This window comes from Sebastes fasciatus, chromosome 5, assembly GCF_043250625.1.
Source record: "Sebastes fasciatus isolate fSebFas1 chromosome 5, fSebFas1.pri, whole genome shotgun sequence".
NCBI classification, from domain to species: Eukaryota; Metazoa; Chordata; class Actinopteri; order Perciformes; family Sebastidae; genus Sebastes; species Sebastes fasciatus.
Genome location: NC_133799.1, coordinates 23,626,873 through 23,639,181, shown reverse-complemented (window position 1 = coordinate 23,639,181; position 12,309 = coordinate 23,626,873). Strand labels below are relative to the sequence as shown.

General features: G+C 40.4%; 2 protein-coding genes across 3 annotated transcripts; both read right to left on the bottom strand.

Annotated features, from left to right (window-relative positions):
• Positions 1 to 538: 538 nt before the first annotated feature.
• Positions 539 to 4,520, bottom strand: LOC141768031 (cytochrome P450 2J5-like). The gene is made up of 9 exons (XM_074635912.1): positions 4,010 to 4,520; positions 3,366 to 3,531; positions 3,119 to 3,271; positions 2,879 to 3,039; positions 2,085 to 2,261; positions 1,853 to 1,991; positions 1,378 to 1,565; positions 979 to 1,120; positions 539 to 880 (listed from the first exon to the last, which is right to left on the bottom strand). The coding sequence occupies exons 1-9, from the start codon at positions 4,199 to 4,201 to the stop codon at positions 705 to 707; spliced, it is 1,494 nt and encodes a 497-aa protein (XP_074492013.1). The 5' UTR covers positions 4,202 to 4,520; the 3' UTR covers positions 539 to 704.
• A 767-nt stretch (positions 4,521 to 5,287) lies between these two features.
• LOC141768032 (cytochrome P450 2J2-like) lies at positions 5,288 to 11,984 on the bottom strand. 2 transcript variants are annotated; one of them, XM_074635915.1, is made up of 9 exons: positions 11,692 to 11,984; positions 10,347 to 10,509; positions 9,881 to 10,030; positions 9,627 to 9,787; positions 9,355 to 9,531; positions 8,357 to 8,498; positions 8,072 to 8,259; positions 7,839 to 7,980; positions 5,288 to 7,687 (listed from the first exon to the last, which is right to left on the bottom strand). In XM_074635915.1, the coding sequence occupies exons 1-9, from the start codon at positions 11,872 to 11,874 to the stop codon at positions 7,512 to 7,514; spliced, it is 1,482 nt and encodes a 493-aa protein (XP_074492016.1). In that variant the 5' UTR covers positions 11,875 to 11,984; the 3' UTR covers positions 5,288 to 7,511. The 2 variants fall into 2 exon arrangements, with proteins under 2 accessions (XP_074492016.1, XP_074492014.1); XM_074635913.1 differs by having other exon boundaries at positions 9,627 to 9,783; positions 9,877 to 10,030; positions 11,692 to 11,976.
• Between the last annotated feature and the right edge of the window lie 325 nt (positions 11,985 to 12,309).

The window sequence follows — 12,309 nt, the reverse complement described above, 5'->3', positions numbered from 1 at the left end:
TATCTGTAACGTTACGTATGCAATGCTATACGATATGCATTGTTGTCTACTGTCATTCCTGATACTACCACTAAATTCTTCACATAGTGGGTTTGAAGTGTTTATCTGTCAAAGGCTAATTATTCACAGTTTAACGGATATAATAATACCAATAATAATAATACTAATAAAAATAATAAACAATTTACAATAAAATAAACAATAATTTTCAAATGATTTGCTAGTCACTTCCAATGGCTTGTAAGTCACCAGCTATGAATGTATGTTATGTTGTGTTTTTACCAAAGACTTATAATAATACAAAATAATTTATTAGTCATGAACAAATGTGTTGAAATTGTTTGTTATTGACTTCAGTTCATTATTAACTAATGGCTTATGCATGACATAACTGATCGTTACTATAAAAAAAAACTAACCAATACAGGCTTGATTGTAATTTTAACGATCATATGTTTATGAAATATTTAAACATTTTGTCAATAATTTTACAAGGACAAAGGGAAGTGTCTTATAAACAGTGCCATTAATACAAAAATATTGTGTAAAAACAACTTTATTATGCAGAATTAAATATACAGGCAGAAAGAATAAACAGTGAAAGGTTAAGATTGAAAACTACAGCTTTCTCATGAAGTGTTTTGCTTAGCCTTGTTTGTTACATATTGTTTACATGAAAATGGTTCATTGAGATGTTGTATAATTCAGCGAGCCCTGGCGTAAACCTTGAAGGGGTGCGGTACACGTGTAGTTCCAGTAACACCTTCTGTACTCAACTCTACTCCATCAGGAACAGAAAAAGCAAACTTCTGTAGTAGACCGACTAAAAACAGGAACAGCTCCATCTTGGCGAGACCTTCTCCAAGACACACCCGTTTCCCTGAAGAGTCCACAAACACAAATGAAGGGATAAGAGCTCAGGATGAAACATATATTCTGGTTCAGATTATGTTTAAGATTGTGGTGAATGTGGTTTACCTGCAGAGAACGGCAGGAAAGCTTCTCTCTTCACAAACTTTCCCTCAGCATCTAGGAAGTGTCCAGGGTTGAAGGTGTCTGGAGTCTCCCATTCAGTCTTGTCGAACAGCACAGAGGTTAGGTTGGGCATCAAGGATGTACCCTAAAAAACAAGATCCATAAAATAGTCTGACCCAGCGGATTGTGATTGGTTTTAAAAAATACAAACAAGCCAGAGCGTTTTTCTTCCTGTACCAGAATGATAATGTGTGGAGCCAGATCTTTCTCTACCTCTGGCATAGCATTGTGGAGATGAGTCTGGATATGTGAGACTATACATAACTTTTTCTGCAATTCCGATACAACTCTCACATTTTAGAGATAATGTTAAGACTTAAATTAACTATGTGCTAAATGCACCTTGGGTATGAAGTATCCGCCCAGTGTTGTATCGTTGGCGGCAATTCTGAGTCCATTTAAGGGAACAATGTTTCCCATCCTTTGGATCTCATGGATGACGGCATCAGTGTAGGGCAGGTTGGTTCTGTCAGCCATACTGGGCTGTCGGGTCTGTCCGATCACTCCGTCTATCTCTGCCTGGACCTTGTCTAGAAAAACAACAGAATTCAAGGAATTAAGCTTGTAGCAACAGGGTGAGAAAACCTTGATACAAGTGAAATTTGAATGCCTCAGTATGTTTATTTTTGTTACTAAGATGTTAAACATCAGCATGTAAGCATCGTCATTGTGAGAAATTTAGCATGCTGACATTTAGCTGTAAGCAGTACAAGTAAGTATAGCCACACAGAGGCATTAGCATTGCTGAAACTTCTTTTATTCTCGTTTCCTTGCTGTTTCACAGTTAGCTCATTGTAGGTCCAAGCATGTCACTTACCCTGGATATCAGGGTTTTTGATGAGGTAAACCAAAGCCCACAGCAGAGTGGTTGACGTTGTCTCCGTTCCAGCCAGGAACAGATCCAGAGAGCACAGAGCCAAATTGGTCTCATTGAAGCCCAGATCAGACTGTTTGTTCTATTCAGAAATGCAGAGAAGATACAGTAGTGAGTGTCAGGTAGATTGACAGGAAAGGCTACACAGTGTTGTACAGTGCAGTTGTTCACTTACATTCTCCATTTCAATGATGAAAGCATCAATGTAGTCCCGGGGATCGTTGTGGTCCAAGTCCGTCTTGTGGCTCTTTACCTCCTGACTAATGAAGTCTAGGATGTCGTTGTAGTGGCTGAAAATTTTGTTTTGGGGACCTGGCAAGTGCTTCATAACTCCGGGGAATGCCTCATACAGCTACTCAGAAGAAAACAGAAGATCACCTTTCATCACCTTTTACATTTTTTACATCAAAGTTGACCACAGACTTGGGCCTCTCAGTCGGCTAAGGAGGAGTAACTCCCCCAATTCCCCAAATCCAATGGATATGACGTCATGCGCACTTGTGAGTTCAGCTCTGCTACAGGGCTAACAGTGTGTAACCGTAGCTAACGTTCGGTTAGAAATGGAGTCCACTAACGCCAACAAATGACAAGTCCCCACCACAACTCATACTCCATCACAAACTCCACGGAAGCACAAAAACACAAAGTTATATCTAGTGAAGCCTGTCGTTCAAAACAGGAATTTTAACGACGTCAGGGGAAACGTAGTGTTGTAAAGAAAGGAAGAGAAGTACGAAAGTGGATGAACCTGGCTAAAAGTGTAACCGCCCATCACGGATGCTCTAATAAGGCGGACACACCCCAAGACAGGGATCATTACACTACAACTGGCATTCTATTGGTTGGGGGAATTTTGACATGGTTATTGCACAAAAAATCCAAGAGCAGAGGAGAAATCTGAGAGCAGATATATATCCGAACATATCTGAGGTACTAAACTAAAGAACCAAATGGATATTACTAACTTACCAGACCCCATACACTGCCCTCCAGCCGAATAGCTTCAGACAGATACTTCAGCATTGTCTGGAAGTTGTGGTCGCCGTAGTCAAACCGCTTCCCCATCACCAGCTGGGAAATGATGTTGGACACAGCATTGTTGAAGAGGCCTGCTGGGTTGAAAGGTTCACCTGGAGAAGAGGGGTCCACTGTTTAGACAATGCTATACTCCTGAAGAACTGCTGACTATGAGCTTATTTTGTGAACCACCTTTCTCCTTCTCTATCTCCTCCTGCAGGTGTCGGATCTCCTCACAGATGCTTTGCTCCATGGTGCTTTTGCCCAGGCCGAAGGTACGTAAGGTAGACAAAGCAAAGCGTCGCTGTCTCTTCCATGTTTCACCATTGCTCGAGAACAAACCATCTAGACACAAACATGTGGAGGAAATAGGGTTAATGTCTCAGGGGAACTAATTCCTGCACAGCATGAGACAAGAGAGAGAGAAAGATTTGTGCACCTGTGTCTCCTGAGTAAAACCTGTCGGCGATTGCACTGTATGGTCGGTCCACAAAGTTGTTGGCTTGTGTCATTATGGCTTCCTTCACCATCTTATACCCAGACACAAACACCACCTTATCTCTGCCGAGGCGGACGCTGAACACATTCCCATAGACATCAGCCAGCTGTGGACCAAACACTGTTGAACCATAATACTCTACTGCACATTTTCAAATAGTTTAAAAGCAAAACCTACCAATGCACAATGAGGAACGAATGGGCTACCAGGTGTACCAAGATCAGTATTTTCCTTTATATTTACAATTTGACCACCACATTTCAGTATCTGCCACTAGTTTCTATATAAAAAAAAATAGTAATTTAAACCCAAATATTAATTTCCTGAAAAGTGTGAACTATATAAAATTACATTCAAGGTGAATTAATAAAAATAATTGGTCTTTCAGTTATATAAAAGTTATACATGTTATTATTGTCCACATACGCCACTATCCTGATAGGAATTGCACAATAGTGTTTGTGAAAGATCTTAAACTGACTTTAAATTCAATTAAATCAATCAAACTAATCAAGTTTAAATGTATTAGAATTTCTCAATAAAAACACACTTGAAAATGAAAATAGGCATGCATTAAACTTTACCTTGGTGAAATAAATGTGTGGATGTTTACTGTCCACACTGAAGAAATTTCCCACAATGGGAAGAGCCAATGGTCCTGGAGGGTAATTCGGTGGATTCCTGTTTTTGAGGAAATCTGCTATTATGATAAAAATAAAAATAAACAGGAATAGCCCCCTGAGGTCAAAATCTAGCAAAAAATTATAAAGCCACATTGTTAAAGACAGTTAAACCAGGACAGGACAAAGGTCAGAGCTGTGGTGCTGATTTTCTTTCACCCGTTTGAAACAACTTCAGTAATCAGTAATACAGAGTCTGCACAAAGGTGTGTTTGACCATGTACTATGCTTACATAACAAGCAACAGACAAAGCTGCTTTTAGGTAGCAAACATGATCTGTCCTAGTGCTGATGAAAGTAATAATAATAAAATATTACTATGCCTGAACATAGTTTAATGACAGCAAGAGGGTTCTGAATTTGAACCCGGCTTGGGCCCTTCTGTGAGGAATTTCCATGTTCTCCCCGTGTTAGCATGAGTTTTATCAAGGCTCTCCGGTTTCCTCCCACAGTGGGTTGGGTTACTTGTTGACTGTAAGCAGGCGTGACTGTGAGCGTGAATGGTTGTCTGTCTATGTGTCAGCCCTGTAAAAGTCTGGAGACCTGTCCAGGGTGTACCCCGCCTTCGACCAATGCTCCAGGCCCCACGCGACCCTGAATAGGATAAGTGGTTACAGATAATGGATGGATGGATAGTTATATGATGGCAATCCTTCATGAGCAACAACAATATCAGCTCAGCAATATGATAACACACACTAAATGAACCCCCACTGTCTTTCAGTAACTTACTGAGATTGTTCATGTTAACAGAGTCCAGCCAACATCACAAAGTGCAGTGGGAATAAAAGTCATCTAACTGATCCATTTTGCAGTTGCATGTAAATGAGAAATGGGTTCCTGTACACAACTGAAGAGTCTGTAGTCTGTTATATCTTTTACAAAACAGCTAAGAGTTCTAGCATCATGGTCATTGGGCAGAAAAAGTTAACTGTGCGTTCAGATAAAGGCCTGATTTTCAAATGTTATTCACATGGAATCACTTAATGTTTGTCAAAGATTCTTCAAAAGTAAGAAATATTGAGGATCATTATACAATTTCCAATACTTTGCAAACAGTATGATTGTGTTTTTGCATTTTTGAAGTTTACAGCCACTACCTCCATGTGCTCGCCTTTTCAACAAAAGCCTGACTTCTCTAAATTGTCATTAATCAATTTATGCAGAAGGCCAACTCTGGAATACAACTAAAATCATTTATTGATTTAAGAACAGAATAAAACATCCTTAATACTGTACAGTTGCAGTACATGTTAAAAAAAAAATCTATGAAAACAACCTAGGCATGGCTTTAGACGAAGATACAGGGTCATGTATGTGCAACAGAATACATTTTTCATAACAAAATCAATATATAAGACATGAGACCAATATGAATCTCTTGTTGCTCCATACTGATAAATGATAGTCAGTATTAACTCATTAAATTATGCAACACTTAATGGATCAACAGTTTATGAATGTCATATATACAGTATATGATAATCATCTCATCAAATTATATGAGATCCAGTAGATAAAAGCTTGTCAGACCAGTGATAGATCAATACCGTATCAGTACAAGTAGAACAGTATTTTTTATGCCTCCGTGGCCGGAGGCATTATGTTTTCGGGTCGTCCGTTCGTTCTCGTGAACGTGATATCTCAAGAACACTGGAAATTTCATTACACCAGGCACAAACACACCTTGCACTCGAGGATGAACTGATTAGATTTTGGTGGTCAAAGGTCACTGTGACCTCACGTGTGACCCATCCTCGTGAACACGATATCTCAGGAACGCCTGGAGGGCATTTCTTCATCACATTTTTGGGGTCAGGTGCTCAATCCAATAAAAGGGCACCCCTCTCATAATTGTTTAAAAAAATATATAAAGTTACATAGAGTGGCACATATATTTTACTTGCAAGTTTTATGTATTTCAATACCCATGCAGTCATGCAGATGTTTAATACTCGACAGCTGGTAGACGCGATTGATACAAGTAAACATGACGACACATTGGGGCTTAGCCTGAACATCTGTAGGGATGTCCGGGGGATCCTCACCCTGGCTTTTTTCGATAAACAAGCTCTATTCCCGAGTTAGTTTAGAGACAGGTATTCACACACATTATGAGCTTCACATTGACCTACATTCAAAATTATTTTCTGGCCTACACACAAAACGGTCAGGGTTAAGCATAGACTGTATATATAGCTATATTATATATATTTATGTAAAAATCGATGGGGTCAAGCCCTGACAAAATGACCTAGCAACACCGATGCCCATATCATTTTTTTGAAGCTTCTATTGAGGTTTTCGAATAAAAATATGGAACATATTATTTTGTTATTGTGGTTATATAAATGTAATTTATGGTGCTGTTAGATTGCTTCTAGACCGCCCCATTAATGTGTCAAATGTCCCAATTGTGTGCGGCAAGCAGGAGAGAAAAATGTTTTGATCGCAGGGAAAATGTTGTTTTTGAAAGGCTAAATGCCAACAAATATGGATTGAAGCAGAATATTTCATTAGATAAAAACATGTTGTGACTTTGGGAAATGATTAGATCTATCTTTTTTCAATGCGTTTTGACTCATAGACTTCGGACTGAGACAATTACAGAGATGAGGAATGAGTGCTGCAGTGCTCGCTGTGAGAGAGAACGCAAAGTTTCTGTAAGTTATTTATAATAATAATTCAACATTATGAATGACGCTGTGAACTATTCAGCCCTAGTATACGTGGCGAGAGAGGAGAGGGAGAGGGCAGGAGCTTGAGCACCACCTGGGGTCTATCTGTGCACGTGCCTGGCCACAAACACCCACGTGGACTCAAGGATGAACTGATTAGATTTTGGTGGTCAAAGGTCAAGGTCACTATTACTTTACGTCCGTCCCATTCTCATGAACGTGATATCTCAGGAACGCCTTGAGGGAATTTCTTCAAATTTGGCTCAAACGTCCACTTGGACTCAAAGATGAACTGATTAGAATTTGGTGGTCACTGTGACCTCACGAAACACGTATAAATGTCTGATAGGATAAAATGAAAAAATTACATTTTGGACGGACATGGATGGAAGCTTCAACTTGACTGGTTTATTAGTTTGTTTAAACATCTTAATTCTAAGTGAGAATGTAATACTACCACAGCAGACTTTGCAAAGTGTATTTTAAATGTAATATCAGTTGCGAGCTGTTATTTCTGATTTTGTACTCTCACACAGTTGTGTGAAAATCCCTCTTTGGGAAGATCATGGGAGTGCTGGTGCTTTAATTATCTGTAAGAACCAAATCAAAGGCAACTGGTCTCACTGTTATGGCCTTGAAACCATAAGCAAGTCCAGGTTGTCTCAGAGAGAACGTGGAGACCGTTAAAGATTTGTGCTAATGCAGGGATGAGAAGAGGCTGAAGCCAATCAGCGAGGCACAGCTAGCATCCTGAACTCCTTGGGGGAATGGGTGAAGCCCAGCACACCATCCAAGCCGGGCGCTTCTCCAGGAACAGGAGAGAAGGTGAAGTGTTGGAGGAGAGATGTAAAGAGAATGAACAGCTCCATTCTGGCCAGGTGCTCCCCTAAACACACACGTTTACCTGTGGGAGAAACAGTTGGTCTTCAGGTTACTAGACTCCTAAAACCACATCTTACTATCATGAACTACTGCATGTTGGTGGCATGGTGTTGGTGGTAGCAATCTCTGTGAGCTAAATAGTATCACTGAAAGTTGAGGAATATTGTTCAAACCTGCTGAAAACGGTAAAAAGGCCTCTCTTCTGCGAAACTGGCCCTCTGAATCCAAGAAATGCTCCGGATTGAAGATATCTGGAGTCGCCCACTCATTCTTATCAAACAGCACTGATGCAAGACTTGTAGTTATAACTGTGCCCTGGAATAATAGGCATGAGGTTATCAGCTGTGTATAAATAATTTACAGCTTGTCATTCATATCTGGATGAGTCTGGTAAATAGTCCTTTACCTTGGGTATTAAGTATCCTCCCAGTGTAGTGTCTTTACTGGCCATTTTGGGGAATCCCAAGGGAACAATGTTTCCCATCCTTTGAGTCTCATGGATGACAGCGTCGGTGAAAGGCATGTTGGGTCTGTCGGCCATTGTGGGCAGACGAGACTGTCCGATCACTCGGTCTATCTCTGCCTGGACTTTCTCTAAGTGAGGAAGCAGAGTCATTGGACACTTGAAATAGCACAAAACCAGGTGTAATCTTCATGAGAATATGCTCAATGTGATTAATAAGATACTAACCCTGTATCTCTGGGTAGTGCATCATGTATAGGAGGGCCCAGCGTAAAGTGGTGGCAGCTGATTCTGTACCAGCCTCAATCAGGTCGAGGGTGCAAACCAGCAGGGTTTCAATGTTGAAGCCAGCCTGGGGATCCTCCTTTTTCTGGCAAAGTGTCAATGACATCATACATTGGGCTGTGCTGTCATAAGCAAGTTTATACATTATTATACCCCCGCGACAACATAGTCGGATCTAGTTGTGTCTTTTGGGGTTAGAAGTCCAGGGTGCTCAAAATTTTGGTAAATTTTGGCCAAAAACTGTGATTTCTTTTCAACTTCATTTTCATTTCCGGAGTAAAACTCAAAAACGATTTCACTTAGTAACTTTAAATGCCAGACCTCGCAGTAGGATAATCAATCTAGGTTGTGTCGGAGTAAAAAACTCCACCGCCGTTGCGTCTTTGAATTTATGACTCTCAATCGTCTAATCTGACATAGTGGCCATCGTAACCGTCAAAAATATTGTGTAGTCTGATCCTGGCATAAGACTTGTTATAATAGGAAAAGCACAGGTGTTACTAATAATGTTAATGATTATTTAAAGGAGCCGTATGTAGGATTTAGTGGCATCTAGCGGTGAGGTTGCAGACTGCAACCAACTGAATACCCCTCACCCCTAGCATTCCAAGTGTGTTGGAGAGAACTACGGTGGCCTTCAGGTAACGTAAAAAAGTGAAAGGCTCTCTCAAGAGCCAGTGTTTGTGTTTGGCTACTGTAGAAATATGGCGCTGCAACATGGCGGACTCTGTGAAAGAGGACCCCCATCACTTACATTGAATTATAAAGAGATTTATAAAGAAATCTGTTAATGGCTGGCATTAATGGGAGGAATGATTGCAAAAGCAAAAACACGTTCATATGGCCACCTGCCGATTGTTTTAAGACAAACGTGAAAAACTGCAAACCTATCCTTTGCCAGGATTCCAGGGAGCTTTACTAAATATGTGTAAAAATCTTACCTTTTCCATCTCTGCCAGGTATACATCGATATAATCACGGGGGTCATCTGGGTTCCACTCCTCCTGGTGCTTCTCTACTTCCTTTTTCAGGAAAGTCATGATCTCCTTGTAGTTGGCGTGGACAGTCTGGTGAGGTCCTGGCAGGTACTTCAGCAAGCCAGGGAAGGCATCATACAGCTGTTGATGGGACAAACTCTCAGATCAAATTATGGACCAACAGCACAGTTTGTTGTGTGATCACAACAGGACAGTTGAGGCAGATCAGGAAATACCTGAGTCTGAGCAGAACCGGCGAGCACAACGGCCTCATTGTCCAACTCCAGAACCTTGCGAAAGCTTTGATCGCTGTATTCAAAGCGATGTCCGAAGAGCACGGACGAGATGATGTTACCCACTGCATTCGTTATGATGTAGTGGGGGTTGAATGGTCTTCCTGGGAATATGTTGAGTTCAATTTAACTGATGATAAATCATAGGATAAAGGAGGATCATAGGATGTGAACTTAGAGAATTAATCGCTACTTGCCTTGTTCCTCTTTGAAAGCTTCACAGAGGAAGTTGCTTTCAATTTCGATGTATTTTTCCAGTGACTTCTGGCCCTCTGCAAAGTAACGCAGGTGAATGTTGGCAAACTTCCTCTGCTTCTTCCACAGGTAACCGTTGCTAAAAGCTATGCCTGTGGGAACATTACATCATAATTAGCAATTTACTGCCTGTACAGGTTTTAGGAGTCCATCACTTCCTATTGTCACTCCCTAATCTGGTGCTGTGGTGAATTTGATGTATCCTTGCAGGGAGGGATGAAGTGTAGACGCTGAAATATTAACACCATTCTGCATTGACCAGATACTCTACTTTGTTCCTTGTGAGTTGGCTGACTGAGCCATGATTTTTGCTTCAGCATAGCATAAAGAGGTGTAGTTTTACCCTGGAGAAAGACATTTGCGGTACCCTACAGTCAGGTTCTCATTCACTCGTTCAAGTATACTCACCAAGCCCCTTGAAGATAACATGGAAGAGAGGGACAATCGGTCGATCAACAAAGCTGTCCAGCTGGTGAACAAGAGCCTCTTTGACCATCTTGTAGCCTGAAACAAACACCATCCTCTCGCTGCCTCTCCTCAAGCTGAACACTGGACCGTACTCCTGAGCAAGCTGCATTTAAAAACACAAATTACTTTTCAATGGACATAACTTTTCGCGGATGTCAAGATCTATGATTGCTGTCATCTGACTCCACCCAAATGCACAAAATTATTTGACTGGATGTCAAATAATCACAATCACAGTGTTCCGCATCATCTAAAGTGGACTGCTGTTAAGCCACACCCCCTTTTGCAGCAAGCATGGCCGACCGTGAGGTAAGGAGGAAAGGTAAGCCATATTTTAATCTATTAATCATATTGTCAAAGTACGTAATTTGTTTAAACTGTTAGTTAAATATGAGATGTTATATCATTTATACATGTCAAAATTTCATCATGAAGGATTTATGGCTTTGATCTGAATGTCATCGGAAGGGAGAAGGGCAAATGAATAGGGAAATACGGTTTTGATTCGATTTTCTAATGATACATTCACCTTATAATGCATCCTATTAATTATGTGCACAGAATATTCAACAGGAGGCTTTTTGTTAAATTAATACAAAATATATGCAATGTGTTTTAAACATCACTTTATTCATTGATGAGAGTTAACCATTCATGAAAAATTGTTATTGCTCCACCCCCCACCCCCTCACACTTTACGACCCTGGCGTAGTAGTGGTTGGCGTGGACAGTCTGGTGAAGTCCTGGCAGGTACTTCACAACTTTAAGCCCCTGGTCCGATTTGGTGTTTCAACTGGTGTGATCCCATCGCAACATGGTCTCTAGTTTTATTGCTAATGATTTATGCATTTAGAGTGGAAATCCACAAATACAATATTTGTTGGTATTTGGAACATAATTGGTTCTGAATGGGTTAAGTTCTGATTGTCAAAATCTTTTTATACAGTTACAGCTGATAACATGACTGACAGCGTAATTGCGGAAGCATAGCGCCCTACCATGACATGGTGCATTATTTTGTTTACCCTCTGTAGCCTATAAAGTAGCAGAAAATAAAATTAAGTTTTGGTGAAAATACATGAATATGCATTGAAATCAAATTGTCAGTTGATGAGAAAACACTTCTGAGTTGCAATCTCATGGTGTTATTGTGTATTTATTGTTATTCCTTGTGCTCATCATGTTGACAAGGCTACTTTCTGTAAGCCAAATTGCCCCTGGGATATTAAAGATCGACCCTTCTTTACTCTACTCTTAGAAAATAAAGTGGTAGTGTTCACCGCACCTTCTCCATTGTTTTGAAGTCAACTCCTGTGAAGACATTTCCTAGAAAAGGCACAGCCCAGGGTCCAGGTGGAAAGCTGTGTGGCCTCCAGTTTCTGACCACATCTATCAGGAGTAACACTACAAAACTCAACAACAGCCAGCCAGTGAAGTCCATACACTCAAAAAGTGCTTGAAAAATCATGATAAATATGTTTCAAAAGGTCCTCTGTAAAATCAGTTAGCTCCCGTCAACAGGATGGTGTTGCGTCTCATGTTATCTGGATGAAGAGTGGAGGAGGCTGGGGGAAAAAAAGCCTCAACATGGAAATGTTACATAACACTAGTGGCCTCTCGACCTCTGAAATGAAAAACAAGGCTGGAGCTTGAACTCTTCCAGCTGGTTGTTGTATGAATGTGCACTGTGTGTTGGACACAACAAGTCTTCCTAATCATTGGATTTTAATAAAAAGTAAGTTAATGGTAAAGTAAGGTAAAAAAAAGAAGAAAAAAAAGGCATATTTAAATACATTATACGTTGATGATGTATGATGCATTATTAAAGATTAAGCTACCCAGTAGTATACAAAGTAGTTACAATTAGCCCCACCTTTACTTGCTGCAAGATTAAAGCAAATTT